We start from the raw sequence: 24,371 nt of genomic DNA, 5'->3' as shown, positions 1-24,371 counted from the left end.
TGAGGAAACTGGAAGAGACAGAGAGAGGGAACCTGAGGACTATTGTACGAAATGTATGTGTCATTGATTGATACGATCGAGCTGCTGCTGCTGCTACTGCTATTGCTATTGCTCTGGGAAAAATTTTTACTGGATAGTTGAGCTTCTCACCCTACGATCTAGACCCCATATATATACATGGTTATTATATAATACGTATGGATAACGTCCACCGAGTAGAAGCCGACATGTTGTGCCTGTAAGTGCTGAAAAAAAATTGCATTCCTCTGAACGATTTCTGGATTGTTTTTCTATACGGATTAAAGAAGTCAGACGAAATAAAAAGACACTCAAATATTTAGAAATTTTGGCAAAATCGTCACTTGGTGGAACTTGAAGCGTCGAACCTAAATTCGAGAGCTCGAATTACCAGCCAATTAACGTTTTAATATGTTCGTTGGAACTAGGTAGTGAAGTCGGAAAATCAAAACTTTGTGAAGTATCTTGAGCCCCCGATACTTTTATAGAATTATGAGGATGAAATCGAACTGCATTTTTCTAATTTCGAGAAGTTTAAAAGGTTTGGCTGCTGGCTTCAGCTTCGTGAGCTCGAGAGGAAAATCGTGTCGAGTTTATTTTTAACTTCCTCTCTTCCGGTAAAATTTGAAAACTATGAAAATATTTGGTCAAATTGCGGAATGGTAAGGAAGAGAGAGGGGTGAAAGGTGTGGGGGTATACCTGTCCATACCTGTACGCATATAATTGGATTGCATTCCTCCAGTGAGCATAGACATGCCTGGTTTAGTTGTGGAAGATGGGCGCGAGCCGTTGAAACAAAACTATTAATGATTTCTATTTGTATTCAGCTTTTCTCCTCTTCGCCACTCACTCTCCGGTGAATTATGTGAGAAGTTGGCTTATTTTCGTTAAGTCGGGCCTCCCGCAGAGCGAACAAATCGTCCCTCGCTGCCGCTTCGGGCGGCTTTTGTTTTTGATTTTTCTGGGATTAGGCCGGAGGGCCTTCTGGCCTTGTTTCGTGGGCCCGATCTTCGGGCCTTGCAGGTTGCTCGTGAACCTCGTTTGGGACCCTGAGCCGAGTCATTCGTGCGTTGAAAGTTGAAACGACCGCGTCTCTGTAGGTATACGCCTGTATAATACCTAGGTATACACTCTCGAATCTCCGATCAGCTCATTTTCCGAACAGTGTAACAGAAAATCGAGGCCGCGGGTTCATTTTCATCCTCGAGTCGCGTATTTGTACTCATTATTATACGAACTGCGGTGCAGGTTTGAGATAAAGCTGGCGGCTTCTCCGCTAACGACTCGAAACGAACAGCCCGAGCAAACGGGCAAACAAACCCATTAATATAGCGCCAAATTTTTACCTCTGCGTGCCTACCTGCGCAGGCCGTTTCGGTGATGAAAAGAAACCCTGCGGAATAGGAAGGTGAAAATCATCGTCAACACGGAACGCGGCGAAGCTAATGATCGAGGCTTTTAAGCTACCGCGATTTTCCTCTCGCGTTTTCCATTAGAAAATTTATCCTGGAACCGATATACGAGTTCGATGAATTGAGAATAGCTCGGTTTGTTTACCCGGCAGGGGGATAAATATGGTCTCAACGATTGCATTGGATGCGGTGTAATTCACCCGATGCGCGGGTCATGCGAGAATGTGATTGAATCTTGACGGAAAATGAGGTGATCAAAGTGAGAGAAGAAAGCGTATAAAAAGATATAAATAGAGAGCTGGAAAGGCCAGCGCGTGTGGAATTAAGGAACGAAGAAAGGACGCGTAATGGTGAGAAGAAAAAGGGGGTATAGATAGAGGCGGAGGTTCTCGAGCCGGCGGCGGGCGTCTCTCGACTCACGTGTTTAAAATTACAATAAATATGCCGCCAATTAAAGGCAGTGTTTTTACAGATGACACGCACTTCGGCCCCTCGCGAGCCTGCAGCCGCTAATGATATTGGTTTAGGCGCATCATTTTTACAATTACTAATAAATAACGAGGTTGTGTTATGCCAGGCAGTCGGCCGACTGTCCTTCTCTCTCGCTCTTCGTCTATAACTAGCATCGGTTGCCTCCCCTTGCAGTCGGTCCGGTCGAAAGGAGAGAAGAACGGGTCGGGTTCTCCGCGTGCATACACATACTCGCGGGTTTGACGCCAGGCGCCCGCCATGTTGGTACGAGCACGCCTGTTTTCTCAGCTAACACGGTGAACAAAATAGCTGCTGCCCTGACGCACTACGAATAAAATGCACCGGCGATATTACCGATGCGCCGAAGACATGCAGAGCCAGGGGGAAAAACTCCCGCGCTACGGATGCTGATCTCTGTAACCCGTTGCGCATCCGCAGAGATGATTTCGTATATCAGTTCCGCCTCACTTATGCAGCGGTATAAATATCGCACTGCTGCCGGTACGCGTGTAATGCTGTACTAATTATACTTGCAATTTCACGTAAGAAGCACAGAATGCGAAGCAACCAGATGCGGTGGATGAGGCAAAATCTACTCGCGGAGTAGGTACAATTATTGTCTACGGCAATAAATTTTAGGTAGCTGGTGTAATGGACAGTGCATGAAAACCGGAATGTAGATACGTGTTATACTTAGGCGTGATTTGCCGAGTTGAGGGAGAGAATTAAAAATGAATAAATGTATCGGGTATAAGTGCGGGTGAAAAATAATACGAAATGAAACGATTTTGCGAGCAACGATTCGTTCCGGTGTAAACGGTAATAATTAGAATACATTCGGTGATACCTGTACAGGCGAGGCGTTGAACGTATAACGATTGTTAGCGGTGTTCACACGGAGGCGCATGAGTCTGCATATACATATATATTTCCAATTTAAATCAAGCACGCAGTGAGACAAGGAGGGGGCTTTTGGCCGCTGACGTAGACGAGACTAAAATGAAGATTAAACGTAAATATTTCTACCTGAGCCCGAGCAGCAGTGCGAGCGAGTATAGAAGAAAGAAACTACACGGCGAAGAAGAAGCTCTGCAGGGCAGAGAGGAGGTATACCTGCAAACGGGACGCCGGTGTTATACACTGTGGCAGATGAAGCGCCACGTATCTCTTCTCCTCGGCGAGCCAGAACCACTAACAGCATCAGCAGCAGGGGCAGCATCGAGCATCAGCAGCAGAAGCAGCAGCAACAGCAGCAGCAGCAGCGGAGGCTCTGACAGAAAGAGACCCGCCCACCAAAGTAATCTCAACTCTCAGTCGAAAGCCGCACCTGATTCATCAGCGAGGGATAAATCGAAAGAGACCTTGAAAACAAAAGGAGAAGAAAGAACACGGCGGACCATCCGCCCCCACCCGAATTGAAAAAAAAAAAGAAAACGATTTTAAAAAACACGGAGCTCCTCGCCCTCGTCTATCCGCAACAAACCCATGCACGGATGAAGCAACGCCCAATCGCGCATAAATCATCGTTTTAATTTTCACCCCCATCCCTCCCCCCAATATCCAGCAAGACAAACGGTTTAATTCATTCTATCAATTATCGCGGCCCCGTGTTTGTTTTCCATTTCGATTTCCGATATCTCCGAAGATCGGTTCGGCTGCGATTCCCCATGAAGCAACCCTGCTCGGCACCACCATGGGTAGGATAAACGCCCCACGGCCCCGCGCTTTACCAACACTTTGGGCGTCCTCGTCGTCGAGCATCGTGCAACCAGGCGGGAGCATTACGGGAGCGAGCTCCTTGTTCGCTCGAGGCCTTCCAGCATCTTCTCCTCGCTATGCGCGCCGGCCCGATCTACGTACACAGACTGCATGATGTGCATTGCACGGTCAACGATCTTGCCCGATCGTCGGTTCAACGCATTGAACTCTTATACCTGACCCGCGACTTTATTAGGTACAACAGCGATCCGCAACGATCGAGCTCAGCCTGCGTTACTCCTAGCGCTTATTTCCTCCCTGGGTCTACCATTTTCAGTACAGGTTCGGCGGTGACCGGTCGACACTGTTTCCAACATTACATCCTTGACGTCAAGTCGAAATACCTACAGTGAGGCTTTGGAAGCCTCGCTAGGACGCTGCAGGTGCACCTGGTTTGAAATGGTGTGAATGGTAACGGTTCGAATGTCATTCGTCAATACTCGGGACAGTCCCCCTTTTCTTAGGGCAACTAAAAAACCGGTTGTTTTCGTACAAATGGGTCAGTTACTCGTGGAAAATAAAGTAGGCTCCTGGACTGGAGCGTTCCCAACATTCGTGTCTTTCGTTTTAACCCCTGCAGTTCACTACTTCTTCTACTTTTGCTACGAAACAAGAGAGATTACCATACAAGCCGAGAATGAGAAACCTGTGAAGTAGACGGAGCCAATTTGTTTCTTCAATATACCGAACGGGACTGATGACTTTAATTATCGCAACTTGGTGCTGTTCGTACTTTTTTTTGTGGCGCAAATATCTTTTGCGTATATTATTTTCATACATCTGGTGTCAGTTTCACCGTTTTTCCATATTCTTCATAGACTGTCAAATACGGAGCTGATCGATGTTTCGCAACGGAGGATACTGTGAATTGCTGAATGGGTGTTGAGACTGACGAAAAGATCCCTGCAATGGAGGACGGTTGCGCGTCAGATGGGGTGAAAACAATCGGGATTCGATGATCGAAGGGGGCCCGTGGTGAGGAGGCGAAAGTCTCGCGTGTACGATCTGAAGTTGTCTCGGCTGTGAAACGAGTTTAGAACTCGGTCCGAGCCAGGGTTCCGAATGGACGACGCAGCCGAGCGAATTCTGCGTCCGTAAGAAACCGGCATCGAGAACTTCCTACGCCACTGTGGCTACGGTTGGATGTATCAATGTCAGGCCCTAATAACACCTCCGCTTGCCTCGAGATCCTGGCTCTGCGTATATACGTGTATTATGTATACGTATAGCGTATGGTTACAGGTAGAGAGAGCAAGCGAAGAGTGCCCTGAACAGCCCTCCGAAACAGCCGTGTCTCAGGCTGGTGGGTAATTTCAAACAATGATATAATTACATATCGTTCACCATTATCTTGATTGCTCGCATTATACAAAGGGACCACCTTTCAGGGCTGTCCATGATCACCGTACTTTTATTGTTACTGTCGACATCTCACCGCAATCTCCACCACTGGATGGGATAGACCGACTTGCGTACACTCTTGTGCCTGCACATGTGGCTTACACGTACGTTTACATATCGGTATAACACCAACTACAAGTACAACTCGTTGAATCTTTATCTCGTTGAAAATCATTGCACGTGTGTTTTAAAGCGAATAACATCAGTGCAATCCTCGTTCTGCATACATTCAAAACACATTCCCACTAAGTTTGTATACGTATAAATACCACACCGAAAGTCAACGTTATAAAGAACAAATTTTAGTCTTCAACTCTGTACACTTCTTGAGATAGCTCGAGTTTATTGCCTTAACAATAAGTGTGCAGCCACGAGACACACTGTACTCCTAACATTGCGTATATGGTCAGTATCCGTTGTTAATGTTGGTTTGCGATTGGCAGTGCTGAGTAATTTCACCGTAAATTGTGCATACGCTCGTTCCCATTGGACGATACGTTGCACCCGGCTATCAGAATAATTTGCGCAGTTACAAGAACGGTTTGAATTACATGTCGAAGCTGCGATGCATGTAAACACCAATAACGCAGTTCCAGCTTGTGCCAGACGAACGATCGAATCGAGTCGCGTTGTCGTTTCGAGGAATAACTACTTTGAAGCCGGTTCGATGGTTGAGACTGTTCAAGCGCGGTTCGATCAGAGAGAGGCACCTGTACCGGTACAGCTGATGAAATCACTTTTTACCCGTTCTTCGATCCCGCGTGCTTCTGTATACCGGACCTTTCGTGAAACCGTACAGTTTGTAATGAGAAACAACAACAACAACTACCTTCGTTCTGCCATTGTGCTGGAAGTTAGTCGATCTCGACGCGGGATTTCGGGGCTCTCTGCGTAATGGGGGCATGGAAAGGTGCAGCATGCGAGCGCCGGATCGGTGGCGTCGATAATGTAAGGATTTCGTGATTCTTACCTTTATTCGCCACCATGTCGCTGCACGCCGGAATTCGTCGCTATACGTATAACAGGTGATTGGTATAACGTGCGTGGCCAAGGGTATACGTAATGTATCTTTACACTGATATACCAAATAATATCGCACGAGACCAAAGTCGAACGCAACATGTCATACCTATGGCAACGACTGTTTTCGTTCAAAGACCATCGAAGCGATTTGCAGGGAACGATTGATAGTGAATTCGAACCAGATGAGCTGCTCATTCCATAGATTGCCAGATATCATTTGACTCAACCTTCAGCCGATGCAATTGTCGTATAAAACATTTGCAAAAGTGCAGAACTTTAACGCGACCCATCAATCACGAGCGAAATGTCACTCGAGTGTTTACTTCGTATTCGCGTGCAGTCGATGGTCACGAATCCCAACGAATTGCATATAATTCCCGCAAGGAGGCAAACTCGGACAGCTGATAGCCTGACCAGGCTTCCACCATTTCGAACGAAATGCCTCAGACACCCGTCGACGTGGTCACTGACGTATCCGTAGGCATACAATGACGAGCCGTGAATGTGTGTGGATTTTAATATGCATGAGGAGGGCGGAGAATACATTAGGAGTTTTAGACCACGTGACGATGAGGACCCGGTGGTTTTTGCCGCGGTATTCTATGGTCGACCAAAAACGCGAAACCCCGACGAAATCTCGTTCAGTCGGGTAAACTCCTCGAGATCGGTTGTACACGCAGTGTGGCGGGTACAATGAGATCCGATTTCCGCTCGCAACGTTGCCCAAATAAATTGCCGGTTTTTGCTAGCTACATCACTCGACCAGAAAGCAGCTTTAACGAAGAGTGTGATGGAAGTGAGACAAAAAAGGAAAAAGGAGTAAAGAAAATAAAGATGAAGAGGGGCGAGGGAGACGGAACGCTGAGTCAATCGATCTGTATTATTTACATATTCGTTCTGCTCCATGGATTGTCTCTAGCGACTCTTTCTTTGTCGATTCGTTCCGGGCTACCCACCATAGGGCTATAGGACTTGGAAAAATACACCGCCTGCACGGCGAAGTGACTGACCGTGTATAGAAGTGATGGAAGATCGATTTGAGTAGCCCAAGGTTGATCGAATGGGATTACCAAGAGACATTTCCTCTCTGCGATTGCTTGCGCGCCCAGCTTGAACTATACGCTACCTTCGCTCGTCCAGCATCGCTGTGGAACGAGGTTGAATTTCTTAAAGTGCCACACTTCGGCATGGCCCAGACGACCTGGGTCACCGACTAGTCGCGAACCTAGGTGAACGATGGCGAAGAAAGCCCGAGGCGAAGAGAAGGTAATGCGATTTGAAACGCTTTGACCGGCAGTCACGCAAGGAGGACCGAGGAGGCAGACGGTATCGGAAATTAAATCGTAATTTAATGGTAGATAAATTCTCAACTGACAAAAAGCGTCGGTAGTACGGCGCCACCGGCACAGAAAACTTGGCCCGATATATATATATTGAAGATCGGTTCGACTGTCGAGATCATCCCGCCTTCCAAATCGAACGACGCTGCTTTCGGATTCACAACAAAACCACGAAAACCTTGTACTCTGATTTTCATCGCCGCCTTATGGACGCAGGTATACACCCTTTCCCAATACCTTCGAGTTGAGAAAAGAATCCGAATTATCCTGCACACGGATGACGGACGTGTCACCGAAACGTTGAAGCACATTTCCCATGTTATGCTTGGTTACTTATGGGTGTGGGTGCATTCGTATAGAGATCCCTTTCAACCGGTTGGGGCGAGTATTTCCCTTATGTCGTCCGTTCCCGATTGGATAGATTACGTCACAGCAGCGCGGCGGGGCAGCGTTACATGTACCATATGTCAAGATGGCCGACACAATCGATATGTAAACGTTAACATTATCATAATACAGGTAATATCGTCAGATTACATCGCCGGCACCCCAGCCCACCAACTTTATATACCTCTGCAGGCTCTCGCCACTTGGGCCCCGTCTCACCCCATTCCGGCTGATCATCAAACCCGTCGATCGCTGACGGTATCCCAACGTCTGATCAGCCGATTCAAATTTCTTCGTACGATGAGAGACGAATAGCTTCTGCTGCATACCACAAATGTAATTGTGGGTCATTTTATAGTTTGCTGACGGTCTCGATACTGCTACATTGGATTACTTTCAATCCGCGCATTCGAGGTCCTGGTCGAGTAGCGGAGCGATGAAAAAGCGAGGAGCGGGTCGATGATTCCCGAGCATGGCAGATCTACACGTCGACAAGGTATAGCGTCAAACGGAATGCTTCCCTCCATCATACGGAGAGTAACAAGTCGGGTGCGCGTCGAGTGCTCGGTGCGGCGTTGCGTGCAGCTTGGCATGTCTCACGCAACGGGAACACGCGCACTTCTAACACCGTATGAGGTTATATCGAGGGATGACTCGACGCTGAGTGTCGGTGTCTGTTGCAGTCAGAGTAGGCCGGGACTAAGGATAACGTACCATTTTCGGTAAACGTCCCTACCGGACAATTGCAGCCGTGCATCCGATTCGCTGCACGGTTGCATAATTCAGGGACTACCAGTGCCTGCCTACCTACTACCGACAGAGGATACACAAGGTGCAGCCAAGTACACGGGTGCCAATAAGTACGCACGTCAACCGGCTCGTTGGCCGTGCAGCTCATCGTCAGTCATAGCGTGCGCGTGCGCTAGTGAGCGGCGTGTTGGTGCCTGGTGATCGTTACTTTTGACCAGAGGGGGAGTAAAAGTGTTAAGTGTTCGTCTTGATTGACGCACGACTTAGCGCCAACTCCGTGCGAACAAAGTGCCGAGGCACGCGAACTCCGTAAACTGCTCTAGCTGTGAGGGGTTTGTCCGTTTCGTTTTCCTCTCGAACCTATGTAACTACACTCTACGTACACGAACCGCGTCACGGCCCTCGAACATGTCAGCACTGGAGTCGATTCGCGATCTAACGAAATGACGCACCTGCCACGAAGACACTTATTCTCCGTATTCGTTAACTCCGGCACACTGTGACCGAAATATGGAGAGTAGAAGTGAGGAGGACTATCTCCGTGTGCAGAAAGTGTCCGTTAAGAAAAAGCAAATTAAGATGGCCTTGCAAACGTTCCATAAAGCACCAATCACATTGAATCCTGGTTACTAACAGTGACAATCAGATCGTCGCCCTTATCGCTTATGAGCGCCATTCCGGTAACTTGTTGAACCCATGTCTGCTGCTTTTTGGCGAACACTTTTTCAGTTGAAAATACGTATTAGACACTTCTCCTTACCTCTTATTATATCCCCGATAGACTGAAGGTCTCAGGGTTTTCTGCTACTTGTTTGGCCTACCAAGTAACGCGAGATCCGACAAGATACGTCCTATTGGATGAGTAAAGCACGCAGGCAGATATAGGCGTTTATTGGAGTCTAATTCGACGGGTCGACGAAGGGCGAGGGTTGCGAAAACTCTATCGCTGGACACGGGGAGATTCGACCCTCGTTCGAAGGGCGAGCAAGAAGAGCGACGACAAGAGAGGTCTAGGAGGGAAAACGGACAGGGAGGGTGAGAGGGGGGGGGGGAGGAACCCGGCGGTCAGCTGTTTTCACGCGTTCGTTTATGTGGGTCAGTGGCTCCGACGGAACAATCGATGCACGAGGATCACTGCAGGGGAGGACAGACTCATTCTGCGAGCTAAAAGACTCACGGACCCCGGGGAGAAGACCGAACGAGATTCCCACCCCCGCTTGTTCCTCTACACATACATTGTCTTCTTTCTCTCCGAGCATTGCTACTGCATGGCAGCCTCTAGCTAGCGTCTTTTCGTTTCTTACTTTTCATTGTGTACCTAAATCTGTTTTCAGTTTCACAGCACAGGAGCCTGGCGCCTTCCTCTCGACACAATAACACTCATAATAACGCACGTTCGACGAAAGGATCAGACTGTGGGGCCCTTCTTCAATCTGGATATGTATCTCGATGTTCCCTCATCGTCAGTGACTTGCATCCGTCCGTCCGCGCCTTGCGCTCTCGTCGAGGGAACGAATCCCTGTTATACCCGGCACTTGGTTCTTCGTCGGCTACTGCATAACAACGCGAATGCTCAATGGTTTAGTCCGACGCGCACCTTAAATCGAACCGTGATACGGCTCTGGAGGTTCCTCAGTGATGCGAATTATCCGATATTCGTCGATTGAACGGCACGGAGGTGGTGAAATATTTGAGATTGGCAATATCGCAACCCGAAGAAACAATTTAATTCGAACCTGACGAGGAGTTTTCATTCCCAGCTCCGACGCCCCCGCGATACTGTTTTGGGAAGAAAGGGAGGACAGACACAGCGCTTGTTTAATCCTTCGTGTTTGTCTTTGTATTAATTATCTAGAATTAAGAACGTCGAGGCGGTGGCCGGATTCCAAACTCCCTACTTTATTCTTACTTATTGCGGATTATTAATTACAGAGAATTACGCCGCGGGAGATTTCGGGGAGGCGAAAGATACGCGGTGCCGGAGAGCGTGCGGAGAACGAGAACTGCGGGAAAGAATCCTGCAGGAATCTGCGGGGTTATTCTCGTGGGAATATACAACGACGAATTTGACCAGATCCAGAAAACGCGGGGAGTCCCGTTTTTAATCCAGCTTAATCAGACCGTCGGACCGTCGAGTGAATGGACACTGCAAAGTATCGATCATCGATGATGTCGTACATGGACAGACTGGGATATACATACACGCCTAATGCACGCGTATCCCCATAACCCACGTGAGTATCAATATCAAAAGCATAACTATAACAATGGGGAAAAACCAACGCTGCTTGATAGACCCTTGGCAGTGCAGTGTATGGATACACAATGTACCTTCGTACTAACACCAAGGGCACGGCAGCTCCTCCCGATCGGATCCCCGAGGGCCCAACAAAAAGTTAGGGGCAGCTGCACGCCGGGCGCGTACATACGCATATATACAGTATAATATAAACCGATACAATTGCAGCACGTATCTAGTAGTGAAACGAGACAAAGGAAGAAAGAAAAATAAAAAGCATGTATATCCATCGAGCTATCTGTTGTACGTATCTGGGAGAAAATTCTGCGCCGCGCGCCGTTTAATATCCGGGTAATGAAAACAAACCGAGGTTGCGTCTCGCACGGGGGGCTTTAACTTCCATGGCTCCGATATCAAAGATTCAAAGCTACAATTACAACATCGACGAGCGGCTCGGTAAGGCCGCGTTGAGTTGTTCGACATATGCGCGACGCGTGATTCACCCCTTACGAATCTTTGAAAACCGATGTAACTCGTCCTCTCTCCGCATTAGTATGCGAAATAAAAATTAGTACCCCAGACCGATGCGCGTTGTTATAACTGCTATTACGAGAGCCAATTAATCTATGCACAATTTATAATTAAATAGCTAATAGCGCATGGAATTACAGGCCAGGGCCGTACACTCCCACGCCTCGCAGACGAGAGAGTTAGCTGATGTATCCTTTGCCACCGTTCGTTCAGGTACCATAGCTATTCCGCGTTTTTAATTCCGACGATACAAGCAGCCCGGTTCGTCGAACGCGGAGGATGGAAATACGTTAAATAAGTTAGATTCGTAGGATACCTGCAGCCAGAGGGATAGATGCAAATGTGCTCGTTGCAACGTATTACAGGCATGTGTGCGCTGGAAAAAATACATGAATACATCGGCGCATGCAAATATAACGTGCATACTAGACAACTTATCCATGGACATACCAATTAGAGACCTTCGCACAGACGCACACAAGCCCTGCAGCACACCACGCAAAGAGCTGATATATCGTTCATTTGACTTGGTTAGGCAAATTAATTAATATAATTGACGCCTCTCGTTAACCGTACGTCTTGCATACAAAGGAGCCGCATTACGGCTTACGATTATTAACTCGCCTATAGATGCAATTATATGTTCCAACCTACGATACCATCTTTTGGTACCCGTTTCAGGGTGTAACACTCGGGTCAGTATATATAGTCTCAACTTCCGCGCACGATTCTTTATTGCCAGCTTTCGAATTACTTCGATCTTCTCTGTGACTTGGACCAAAGTGTATTCCCCTAATGTTTCTCCTTTGATAAACAGTTTTTGTAACTATGTATCAATCATCGAGGTGTTGCATCGTCCGCAAAATGAACGAAATTTCGTCAAATACCGCGCAACTCGTATCCGTTCGTTCCGACGTGAAAATTATTGTAAGGTATATCTATCTACTCGCGGCAAGCGTGCAGGTACAAAACATATTCAACCACTTCAATGTCGAGCCTAAAAACCGCGGACGTGAACTCTAATAATATGAGGTTGTACTCGTACATACATGTACAGTACACATATAATGTTCGCTCACCAAGTCGGCAGTTTAGTTCAAGTGACACGATTCTACGGATTGCGCAGCAGAGCGAGCCGAACCACGAGTCAAGTTTGCTTTATGCAGAGTGGGAGAAAGCCACAATATAACCACGAGAATTCAAGGAATTTTTCTTGCGGCTTTTATACGGCTGTTGGCCGTTGCCACTTTAATTCCCGCAAGCAAAATCCAACGGTGCCCGTCTCGGATTTTACCATTACGATGACAGTCAAATCAATGTTTCTACGACAAGTTATTACTCCCGTAAGCCAGCAGCATCAACTTTGTCTTTGTCTTTGTAGGTGCTGTACCAATGTAATACAATATAATCTTCTTAATTCACTAAAGTAAACATGATGTGAGCTGGCATGTAAGAAAAAGCTCAGATAATAAACGGCACTAAAGAAAAGCGGAAGATACAATTTTGTCGAGAATTTAACTTCCGGCAAAGAAATCCGGAAGTGTTCTAAGAGGACCGCACGGGCCGACGGCACGCGGTGCTCTGCACTGTGTGACTTCCACTTGGATTATTCGGATCCCTGTCCCTACGGTTGCCTTCCCTCTCTCTTTCTCTCGCTTTCCCGTTCTCTCTCTCTATACGTATATATGTATATATATATATTTCTTTCCCTTTCTCTCTCTGTCTCTCTCTCTCTCTCTAACCCATGCTGGAATCCGTTTCCGTTGCGAGTGCCACTGCGCACCGCCAACTGCAAATATTTTGTCCGCAAGGAGACGAAGGAGGAAGTTTCGCGTTATAAAAATCCACCTTGCGCGTTGCAAACGAAGCTCGGTTAGAATGCAGGTGTAACAAGGCTTCTTACGCATCGAGAGGTCTGAACCTCTTTCAGTCCCGCGACTGGGGTGAACGAACGATGTTGAATTCAAGTTGCAGAAACAATGATAAATGTGCAGGACTGCAGGCGTTAGCTCATATAATATATTATACACACACTGTAGTACGTATAATATGCGGTGAAAGTGAGAAAAGTTTATTGTTCGAGAAGCTGTCGGGACAAGTTAGGAGGAAATACAGCGTAATTCGAACGGAATGAGAAGCCTTGCATCAACGCAGGCGGAATATTATTCCACTATCCACGGTTTCGACATAATTATACGCAACATACATATATCCTCGGAGGATTCTGGATCTATGGATATCAAATTTCTACAACCGCGATTCGCACTCTTCGTACTTGACACTCGGTCTTGTATAAGAACGGGCGGCAGGACGACGACAGCTAAGAGACAATACATATACCGGCAATGAGAGATCCCCCGTCGCGGTTCCGTTTACCATTACGTTTCGTCTGCCGTCTGCCGCGCGGGTGGCTGTCGGCTTGTAGTACAACCGAGGGGGGAATTCATTGAGAGAAACTCCCAGTGAAAGAGACACCTGTTGGCGGGGCTGCGGCGACAGTACGAGAAATCGGCACAAAGCTGCAACTTTGGCACGTGCCTGCCGCTACACCCGTCCTCGACATCCCTGGTCACATCATTCGAAAACACAATGCTTCGGTCTTGTAGGCCTACGAAACGAGCGACGTCTTTGCACAGAGGTAAAGAATCACTATAGCTCTGGTTCCGAGACGCTTGGTCCGAGCGATGTCGGTGGTACCGCTTTCAACGTCGCATCGGTTGGTGGAGTTGGTAGAGTGAGAAGCGCGTTTCGGTGACCGTTCGGTGGTTTCATTGGTACTATCGGTTCAAATTTCATGACTGACAATTAGGTGTAGCTGAGACCGGAGCGTGCCGAATGGTTTCGTTCTCAATTATCCGGGTAAGCCGCGGTACTTGTAGCTTAAACGACGACGATTCCCGCTGTAGGGTTCGTACAAACACTCGTCCAATTCGAAGCAACGATGCGTCATCGAGGATTCGTCCGGATCCTCCTCAAACACTTCAGCTACGGTCCCTGAATCAGAGCGAGAGCACTACTCGGTCGTCTCGAGTTTCACTGACTCGGATTTTTTGATAATTATTCGAGTGCCTCGTTCGCGGATTATACGACCCTATGTAGAAAAGGGAGTCACCCCCAGCTGTAGCGGAAGAAACGGACTAACGCAGGTGTCGAGACCTATAAGAGGCGGATAACAAATTGCACAAAACTCGGGCCCCGCGCAAAGGATGAAAAGGGCGCAAGTTTTCTCCGAAGATTAACTGCTGCCCAGAGGGGACACATGCGGTAGCACACGGCATATCTGCATTAATATATGCGAAGATCGGTTGGCTTCCGTTCGCAATAACTGCACGCGTCGCAGAGTTCGCAGATAAGAACCGGTTGTAAACAATTACGCGTTCACGAACGGTTATTGGCGCGATCGTCGATCCGCGCCCGTGATTGTATATACCGGACATACATCCCGAGTAGGTACTTTCCTTTCGCACGTTTTACACAATTTTCCCTCCCAACTATAGGCAGGTTTTCCGACAGGACCAACGCGTACGAGTGATCCATCGGCGACTGACGGAGCCGCGCTTTTCAACGAGATGGTGCGTGTCTCTTACCTGGCGGTGGTGCAGTCCCTGTAAAGCACGTCGAAGTCCTTGCAGCTGAGCAGCTTGCACCGATTGACACCCGGCTGAATCGCGCCCAATCCCCTGAGGATCCTGACTTGTTCGACGTTGCAGACCAGCGGCACGATGTCGAGCCTCTTGAGCTTCGTGTAGACGGTGTGAAGCCCGCCGACCAGGTGCTTCAGGAAGAGTTCGAAGGCCTGGGGCAGGCAGAGCATGGTGTCGCCTCCGATAATGAACGCGGCTACTTTCTGCCCGCGGTAATCGACGAGTTTGCACTCGTTCGCGGTCGGGTCACTCGAGCTTATCGGCGGCGGGCTGTTGTACGACCTGGGGGGCAGGACCGCGTGGTGCGCGGCCATCAATTCGAGCGGCGACCCGTGGTGGCCGCCCAGCATTCCACCGAGCTGGCCCAGCAAGCCGAGACCCGGCGGCGGCAGGCCCGGCATCCTCGGGACCATTCCCGGAGGTGCTCCCGGTCCCCCTCCGGCCGACAACGGCGGCGGGCTCAGCGGCAGGCCCTGAGGTGGCGAGCCCCGCGTAGGTGACCCCGGTGTTGCGACACCCCTGTGCTGCTGATGCTGCTGCTGTTGTTGCTGCTGTTGCTGCTGTTGCTGTTCGCGGATTTGGTCCCGAGGATGGGACTGCTGGTGCAACGGCAGGGGCGGCTGTTGGTGCTGCGAGCTGTGGTGTTGGGGCTGAGTTTGGTTCGAGGGACTGTGCGCTGGGTGCTTTGGGCTACCGGTGACTGGGCTGGCGCGGCTGCTGTGTTCGGAGGAACTGTCCATCGCTCCGTGGTCCATGGGTTGTGTCACACACTCGGCAGGGTCGCTCTATCCAGTAAACGCGGAGGCCCTGCACCGATACGCGATCCTCGATACTTTTGTCACTAACGAACCGCCTAATCGCGAATTATGATCGGTCTCATGTAGGTACGTGTCTACCTGTGCCTCGATCCACCGACGTACCCGGTCCGATCCAGTATCCGATCAGTGTTGCATCGTCTCGCCGTCTGCAGGCTCTGGGTTTCGGCCCGATCTCGGGATCGGGAACTTCACTCGACTACTCCCAACATTTGTACGATTGTTAAAATTGCCCACCGCTGTCAACGGCGAATTCCCCTCACTGGCCTCTCACTTTTGACGATTATTAACGATGTATCGATTATCGTCGTTACTCACTGTTTATTCCGGAAAAATGTCACTGTCACTCGGCGTATTATATCACACGATTCCACTCGTCACATCGGCGCTTAAAGTCTGTACTGTCGGTGATACCTCCAAGAGTTTCTTCACTATCTTTCCGTGCACATGAGGCGCGTTACGAGAGAGATAATTACGCGACGATTCGCGATCACACTGTTGTACTACGACCGGGGGGCGATACCTCAACGATATTTTATCCGGTAGGTGGGAACGGACCGAACGCGGGGGGTGGTGTCAGGTAGAGGAGCAAACTCTGATAAGACTGTCGCAACAAAACACTCGGATGGTATTGGAGTTTAAACCGTATAACGTAACAACGCGGAAACGGGTCTTTCGGAAACGTCGACGGGACCCGTACGCAGGAACGCGTCGCTCGTTCTCAAAGTAGCAGCCGCTCGCTGGCAGTCCAGTTGGGAGTATTTCCCTTCCCCAGTCACAGATGTAATAAATAAAAACATCAGTGGGAGCCCTCGTCCGGGGAGTGTGGGCGTGCTGAGCGCGCAGGCGACACCCGATTGGCCGAAACTCGGCGGCCCTCTTACCCTCCCGTTGGTTCACGTGATCACCTCCCTCCCGGACACGCCCCTCTCCGTCAGTCGTCGACGGCCCCCACCACGAGGTGAACGAATGCCGCCAAGTCGAGGGGAAACAGTACGACTGGTGGGACCGGGACCGGGACCGGGACCTCGACGACGGCTACGACGACGACGACGACGACGACGAGTGTTTTGCGGACGGTGCGGGGCATGGAGGAGGAGGAGGAGGGGGGCGCCCCTGGATCCTTTTTCCCCGCCGCCCCCGCTCGACTACGACGACTTCTTCTGTCTCGCAACGCGGCACCAAAGAATGTCGTCCGCGTTTGAATCGATACACCTCCGGGCGCTCTTCGTCCTGCAGACCCCCGTCCTCGACGTTCTGCCAACCCCGACGTACCTCCTGCGGGTCGCCCGTCTGCCTCGGCGTCGGATGTATTCCGATTTCATGAACGTACGTGTGTCGCTTCTGCTGGTCGTGATGGTGGTGGTGGTCGTGGTGGTGGTGATGGTGGTTCTGCTGCTGCTGCTGCTGCTGCACCTTCAAATGTGGAAGTGCATCATTCTTGTCGTACGCCTCACATTCCGCATCTATGTATTGTACCTAATATTAATGCAACATGAACGCGGAAAGGCGGACTACCATCGAACGTACGTTATATCCAAGTACCTGCAACACGATCCAGCCTCCGAAACGACGCTCGTCATGCGTCCCTTTGCGTGCACGACCTCTTCGCGTTATAGACCTATGGCTTAACCGCCCCCGGGGGCAAGCGACTACGGCAGGAGATGTCGATCTCGGTAGCCGGATTCTTTCTTCTCCATCCATACGCCGCCACGACCGTACTCTTCGAGACATGCGGAACTGTTTGCGCAGTTGCACGGGAATTTATTCCGAAACTGCCATGCATCACGAAAAAAGTTCCTATACCTACAGTGATTATTCGAGTTCTGTTCTTTCCGTAACTCGTCTTTTTTTGTAACGTATCGACCTATAATACAGTCCTCGGTATACCATTCGAGATTATAATTCGAAAACGTCATGCATCAGGATTCACAAATATTATGATCCACGCACAAGGAACGTACCTCGTTTATTTCGCATTCGGTATAGCACCCTTGTATGAATACGCTTAACCATGTTCGTCATACTTATACAGCGCCGCTGTGCCGTAAATTTCGATAACTTGGCATATGTAGACGCATTTTAGCTATTATGAAACGCATCGAGACTTCGAATGATTCGGAATATTACAGGTGGACGATAGTGTAATACGACCGTCGAATCAGCTCTTGTAATAATACACCCCGATTACAGTGATGGATAATCATTAGCATTACAACTACCATGCACTGCAATTGATTTCATTCTTTATAGGAAATCTTTAGTGAGGACAGCCGGAATTTGGCAATCCAAGTAAACTGCAACATGCGTACCTTATAACCGGGTAAAAGTGGACGATCAACGCAGATCATTACATGAGCAGAATTATCACAGATGCAATTCAAGTTTGAACTTAAAGTTGCATTCTTCACAGTCCAATGGTACATGCTGGAATAACAATTCACCCCCGAATATGCAGATGAAAAGCACCATGAATTACAAATATACAGATTGTGAATATGGCGTATAATATTTCGTATTCGTTTGTTCTGCAGATATTTCCTCATCAAATCGTCTCGAGACGAGCTTGAAGCATCGGTAAAACTTACGATTAATACGAGGCTAAAGTTAGTAACGTTAGCGCAACGAAACGTTGGGGGGGGGGGGAATTACTATTTTGCAGTGACTTTGAAGTGGCTAAGGTTTGAAAATATGAATTCCCGCTTTGCCTTATAATAATTTACAGCATTTCATAGATTCGTAAAAGTACGAAATAACGGCTTTTCCGAAACGCGAATCGTTGCAATAACGTTACCGACTTAAGCCTCGTGAATTAATCGGTTTCATTTTTTCAGGAATCGTGCTATACGTTCTAAACCGAAAGTTATGACACCTAACTAAGTATAATATAAGCAACGAACCGTAATGGCTGTGAAATATTAAGATTGCAGTAGCAGGTTTTCGCTATACGTGATGATCACTGGCCACCGACCGTTTCAGGGGGTTTGAAAAATTGATGGAAATCGCAGTTAAAGAACAACGCAGGTCAATCGTGCCACGGTTGCCTATAAGGCTACCTTCGACCCTTCCAGCGGTAGGCATAGGTATACCGATACACATAAATTGGTTGCGAATCACGTGAGTCGCGGAGGCTGTGATTATCTCGTCACGGTTCGTGCACAGGCGAGGATTTTATAGCGCAGTGCAGCCAGCGGAGCAGCTAGGCTTCGGACTAACAGGGAGAGTGATAGTCCCCTCTTTTTCCTCGGCACCCCCGGCCGCGAACTGCGTCGGCAGTATCCCACCGCGAACCCTTCGGCCCCCTCATTGTCCCGGTGACCCAGATCCGCAAGGAGGGACCCTCGCCGTGCCATACCTACGGTACACAGCTGATCCCTTGACCTCGCGCAACCCCGAAAACACCGGACCCTACGATCGCGCACCTTCGCGATTTCGCGTTCGTGTGCAACGCTTCCGTCGTACCGTCAACTCTGCGTCGTCGTGTCACGACGGCTTTTCACCATCTGCCCAATACCGATCACGGTGTCCGGTAAAAGCAACGTGTAACAAATTCAAGGACATTTCCAGGAGCACTGGACACCGTGCCGATAGATCAACGCGGTACCCGTTGAAACCTACTTTAAACTCGGATCTGATTGTAAGATGTACCACTTTGAGTGCATAAAAATATTGCACGCAGTATTCGATAATGGAACTTGCAGGATCCTGCGTGCAGCCGTCGTGCCTACAGATGCAGTTTATGTAAGCTGAAATTATAGCTACAGGAGAGCGTCCACACCGCTTCCAATTAGTGGAATTAATGCCAAATGGACGAGGGTGCAGCTAACTCCGGCCACAGTATAGGTATGCACATGGCTACGCTTGCATGTACGCCGTATGGAATATATATGTATATTATACCCATTATATATTCTGTATCGGTACGATAGAAGTGCCCGTTATCTATCCATCTAACGTCGACTCACTTTGTCGCAATGACCGATGACCGATAACCGATAGCGGAGTTTCAACTTGTTGTATAATCGCTGTTAGACACTTTGGCCGGCCGAGAGCTCGCGATTAAGGGTTGTATGAGATGATACGGGGTGTGCCGATAGCTTATAGTAATGAGAAGGATATCCCGATTGTGCGATGATGCTTCGGTATAGGTATGCTACCAACAGATGTGTCCTCTACAACTAATGAAAAAAAATATTTCAATCAAATCTTAACGTATGCTACTAAAGTTCCTCTCTCCTGCAATTGATTGACAATCGTGACAATATATTATATGTATCGCAATGCCTTCCATCGTTATTATTAATTGTAAGGCCGGTAAAGAGCTAATCGGCTTAATCGACTTTCGTCACTCAACTGCAGCGTGCCGAGCTCTTTAAGGTAGGTAAATGAGGTACAAGAGTCAACCGGTGATTACCAGATTGATTACCGTAGAACGAAGCACACAGGTCAGTGACCAGATGTGTAGGTATATACCGCCTCGTAATAAATGCATGCGACAAAAACCATGCAGCAGCAACGCTGTTATGTGTAATCGAGTTCCACCCTCGCATCGGCCGTTGGCTATCTGTTTTATTTATCCGATAACACGCCATTACGATCACCGCGAGTGTGGTCGACGGGTGTCCGTAACCACGTGTGCGCAACCGTAACGAATTGCTATTTACAATAATAATAGTAATAACAACAACAACAACAATAATAATAATAACAATAATAATGACAGGACGCAATGTTTGATAATTACTCAGGACAAAGTGCGAAAATCATACGGCCAGGTTGCATATGATGTGGGTATGGACCAGAAAAAACTTTTCCCAACTAGCTGCAGTGATTGACGTATTTAAGGTTTAATACTGTCACGATTGTAAAAAAATGGTTGGTGGCTTATTAGTCAATAGCGAATGTATAAATTATGCATTCGCTTTTTGTATAAAATTTTTAAGTAATTACATATATGTACGGTAGGTTGTTTCATTTTTTCACTTTTCTTTTTCCTAAGGTGTTGCTCGAAAAATTTATGATAAATGCTGAAAAAAAAACTGTCGTAAAATCTGGAGGAGGTAGGAAAATAATTAGAGGTCGCTACCAATTATTGTGATATTTTTTATTTATTTTTATGTCAACACCTTACGGACTTATAACGTATGATACGTTGGTTTATTTTTTTTGGTGTCGTGGTCCAATTCATCATTTTTCATAAAAATCAGTACTGAAAAGGAAATAGGGAGATTAAGGTGATGCGATACTTCTCTTTCGGTATGCAAAAACTGTTATCCAAATTTCTCCGAGATGATTAATCTTTCGGATAAAAGACGAGAACAGCCAACTGCGGAATTGTTAGGAGCAGTTTACTGTTAATTGGTCAACGGTTAATTGGACCACGATACAAATAAAATAAACTAATATACATATATGAGTCCGTAAGGTGTACGCATAGAAATAAATAAAAATTATTTCAATAATTGATAATGACCTGTAAATATTTTCCTACTTCTTCCAGGTTTTATCATGGTGTTTTTTCCAGTACTTGTCGCAAAGTTTAAAAATAAACCATCCTAATGTACACATACTGCGTTATATAATTTTATGCGGCTCGTGCCGCACCTACCGGAGACCAAAAGTATCTTAAATCGGTATAAAATCCACAGAGATTGCCGGGGAAAGGCCTAGGCTGGAACAAAACGTGTCTTTAACGACACGAGGCGGTTTCGTCGCATAGTATTTTCAGACTAAATACATTAGAAAGCTAATTTTAATACGGCACAATAGCCACGCGGTATACGCATCGGGTATGGATAAATTCTGTTGCGGGGATAATATTGTCGCATTCCGGGTGGCGAATGAGCGCTTGGCTGAGTTTAGGGTGAAAATATTGGCGCGAAAAAGATGCGTTTCGAATGGGAAAGCCTCGGATGAATTGCCAATGCACTTTTCGCTAACTCAATTCGTAAAATTGCCGATAGTTTGATGAGTAATTACGTCTAATATTATCCAAAACTTTGCCGCGCCATTACGAACGGAAGACAATCGAGTTGACACCGCGTGATGGATGTCCTCTGCTTGCTTCGCGAACCCCCCCACCCCTCAGTTTTCCCGCCAATAAAGCCCATTGTAGATGCGAACTATTCAAAGTATTAGACCCTGCCAACAATCACTCGTTCAGTCATCGCGCTGACGCGTCGTAATCCTTTCACGGTTCAAATTTGCATTCAAATCGCTTAGGCAAAGTGTATTTTTTATTTTTTCTATCTCTTTCTCTTTTTACCGATTAATTGACGCACGCAGAGGATATAATACAGTTATCGAAGCTGCGGTGACGTCGTAATTACGTCGCGGTGCGATGGCCAAAAATTTTAACCCCACGATATTCAATCTGGTATAATTGCAAATATGCGTGCAGGATTATCATGCTGAAGTTCGTAACGTTATCGTAACGATTCGTGCTTAGGAAAAACCGTAATTTAGCGGTTTTGGAATTGTTTGAAATTCAGCAAACTGTATAATAAAACAAAATTTTCGTTACGATAACTTTACGAACTTCAATCTCTCGAAGAGTTTTATAGTATCCGCTTAGCGCATAATTATCAACATTACACCCTTAGCGACATTCTGCCTTCTTCCACGGATAAATCCGTAATAGTTTATTCCAATCGATATCGTTTCATCCGAGCATTTATACGGGGTTTGCCGATTATTGTTCCCGGTTTTCTCGTTACCGCGAAGACGGCGTGCGTACGTATACCTGCCTTGCTCTACCGCGTCATAAAATTTTTATGATTTCGGATTACATTCCCCCGATGTGATTATAAATCTAACGATTATTTCGTAGTTCGCAGCAGATCGATAATAATGAACGATTTTATGTCGGAAAGAGAGCAGAAACGAAAAAGAGGGTGAAGAAGATTGAAAATGATGTAAGCGCCGACCTCTGTAGCAGCATTGAAGACAGGAGTTTATACAGAGTTATCTACAGCCGCGAAAAGTTTTCAGCCCTGGAATACTTTTGTCGGCACATCTATAACTAGGTACGTATATTACGTGTATATATATACACATACCTATTCGAGGTCGAAAACGACGTCGAAACGAAACGCGAGAATTTCAATATTAATATTTGTACAAAATCTAATCTCCGTTATAAACGCACGTAGAGAAACTAGTTAGGCGAATAGAACGGCCCCAATTTTAAACTCAGGTCTGTCCCGATATGATGGATGGTCTTTTTGTAGACCTATAATGCCGCTGATCCCTCGCAGATGTAACGTTAAATGTAACGTACGCTGTTACGGCCAACTTCCGTATACGCAAACCGTTGCGCGTCTATCGCACCACTATACATATATGCATATATGTATATATGTACTCTGTGCGCGGTACCGATGGCTGATCGTCGATTAAGTAGATTAGCCAGATTAATTTCGATTCAAATTTCCACGTAAACTTTCCACTCTGCACGCCGTTTCGGCCCTCGCCTCGCCTGCCTACACAAGGGTGTTCACATGTGCCCACGTCTATAGTGCATGTATATAACACGTGACATCAACTGGTCGACGCGACTCGTGTCCTGCGTTACATCACGACTGTAATTTAAGTAAATACATAGGGGGGGGGTTCAGGAAAGAGCCTTATTTTGGATTTCGATTTAACTTTCACATTAAATAAAAATATTTCACTGCTATTTATATGTCTCTTTGCTTTACAGCAAACACAAGCTCGAGCGAAACCGGAGGAGTGAGAGCTGATATTGAGTACCGTCTCATCGAGTTATTGATTTTTTTCTTTCAAGATCTTAGTTATGAGAAATTAGGTTTTACGAAATTCGACATAGATTTTTCGGTACGAAAGAACAAGAAAAAATCGCACGCATCTCAGGTTTCACAAAAGCCTTTGTTTCGTCGTACAAAACATAGCTACCGAAGGATTTAAGCATAAGCCATTTTTCAAAATTTCAACGCAGTGATGGAAAATTTCTTTCACCCCAGCCGTTTCGCGTTAATAAACATATTTTAGTAAAAAAGTACAAGAATCTTGGAGAAGAGTGAAATTTAAAAAAAAGACAATTTTCCGAACCGCCCTAACGTACGCACAAGCTTGATTTCTGCGCCGATGTTGGTAGCCCCGGTGTATTCATCCCTAAGGACAACGATGAGCACACACTGTGTGCCATCCACACATTGACAATGATAACGAGAGATTATAACGAGATCACTTCGAGCGGTAGCAGCGCGCGTCTATTTATTATCATTATTATACGGCTAGGCTAAGGTGTAGGTAGTACACGGTATAGAAGGTGTAGTCTAAGGTAGGTAGGTAGATAAGTTTGCACGACGCAGCCAGGAGACGCGCGATCTGGCACGATCAGGTAGAGCATATTTACCCACCGACTATCGTATTTCGTTGCAGGACAGCCGGCTCTCGCTTGATCCCGGGCTAGATACGAGGGATGTGTTCACTCTCTTCGTAGCTGCAGTGCAGTATAAGGTATGCTTCGTGCTTCCGCTGCAAGTTGCAGCTTGCAACCCCTTACAAACGTTACAACGCAGCTCCGCGGATTTTACGCCTATACAGAAACGACCATCAT

The 24,371-nt window shown here is 47.3% G+C and overlaps 1 protein-coding gene across 3 annotated transcripts in view; it reads right to left on the bottom strand.

Annotated features, from left to right (window-relative positions):
- Nucleotides 1-16,550, bottom strand: part of LOC107224999 (dachshund homolog 2) — a 184,228-nt gene extending 167,678 nt beyond the window's left edge. For all 3 annotated transcript variants that reach the window (XM_046734382.1, XM_046734383.1, XM_046734384.1), the window contains exon 1: nucleotides 14,919-16,550. In XM_046734382.1, the coding sequence (XP_046590338.1) occupies nucleotides 14,919-15,730 (812 nt within the window). In that variant the 5' untranslated portion in view covers nucleotides 15,731-16,550. The remainder of the gene's footprint in view (nucleotides 1-14,918) is intronic.
- Between the last annotated feature and the right edge of the window lie 7,821 nt (nucleotides 16,551-24,371).

The sequence above is a fragment of the Neodiprion lecontei genome, chromosome 3 (genome assembly GCF_021901455.1).
Source record: "Neodiprion lecontei isolate iyNeoLeco1 chromosome 3, iyNeoLeco1.1, whole genome shotgun sequence".
In the NCBI taxonomy this organism is placed as follows: Eukaryota; Metazoa; Arthropoda; class Insecta; order Hymenoptera; family Diprionidae; genus Neodiprion; species Neodiprion lecontei.
This window is presented reverse-complemented; position numbering and strand designations above follow the sequence as displayed.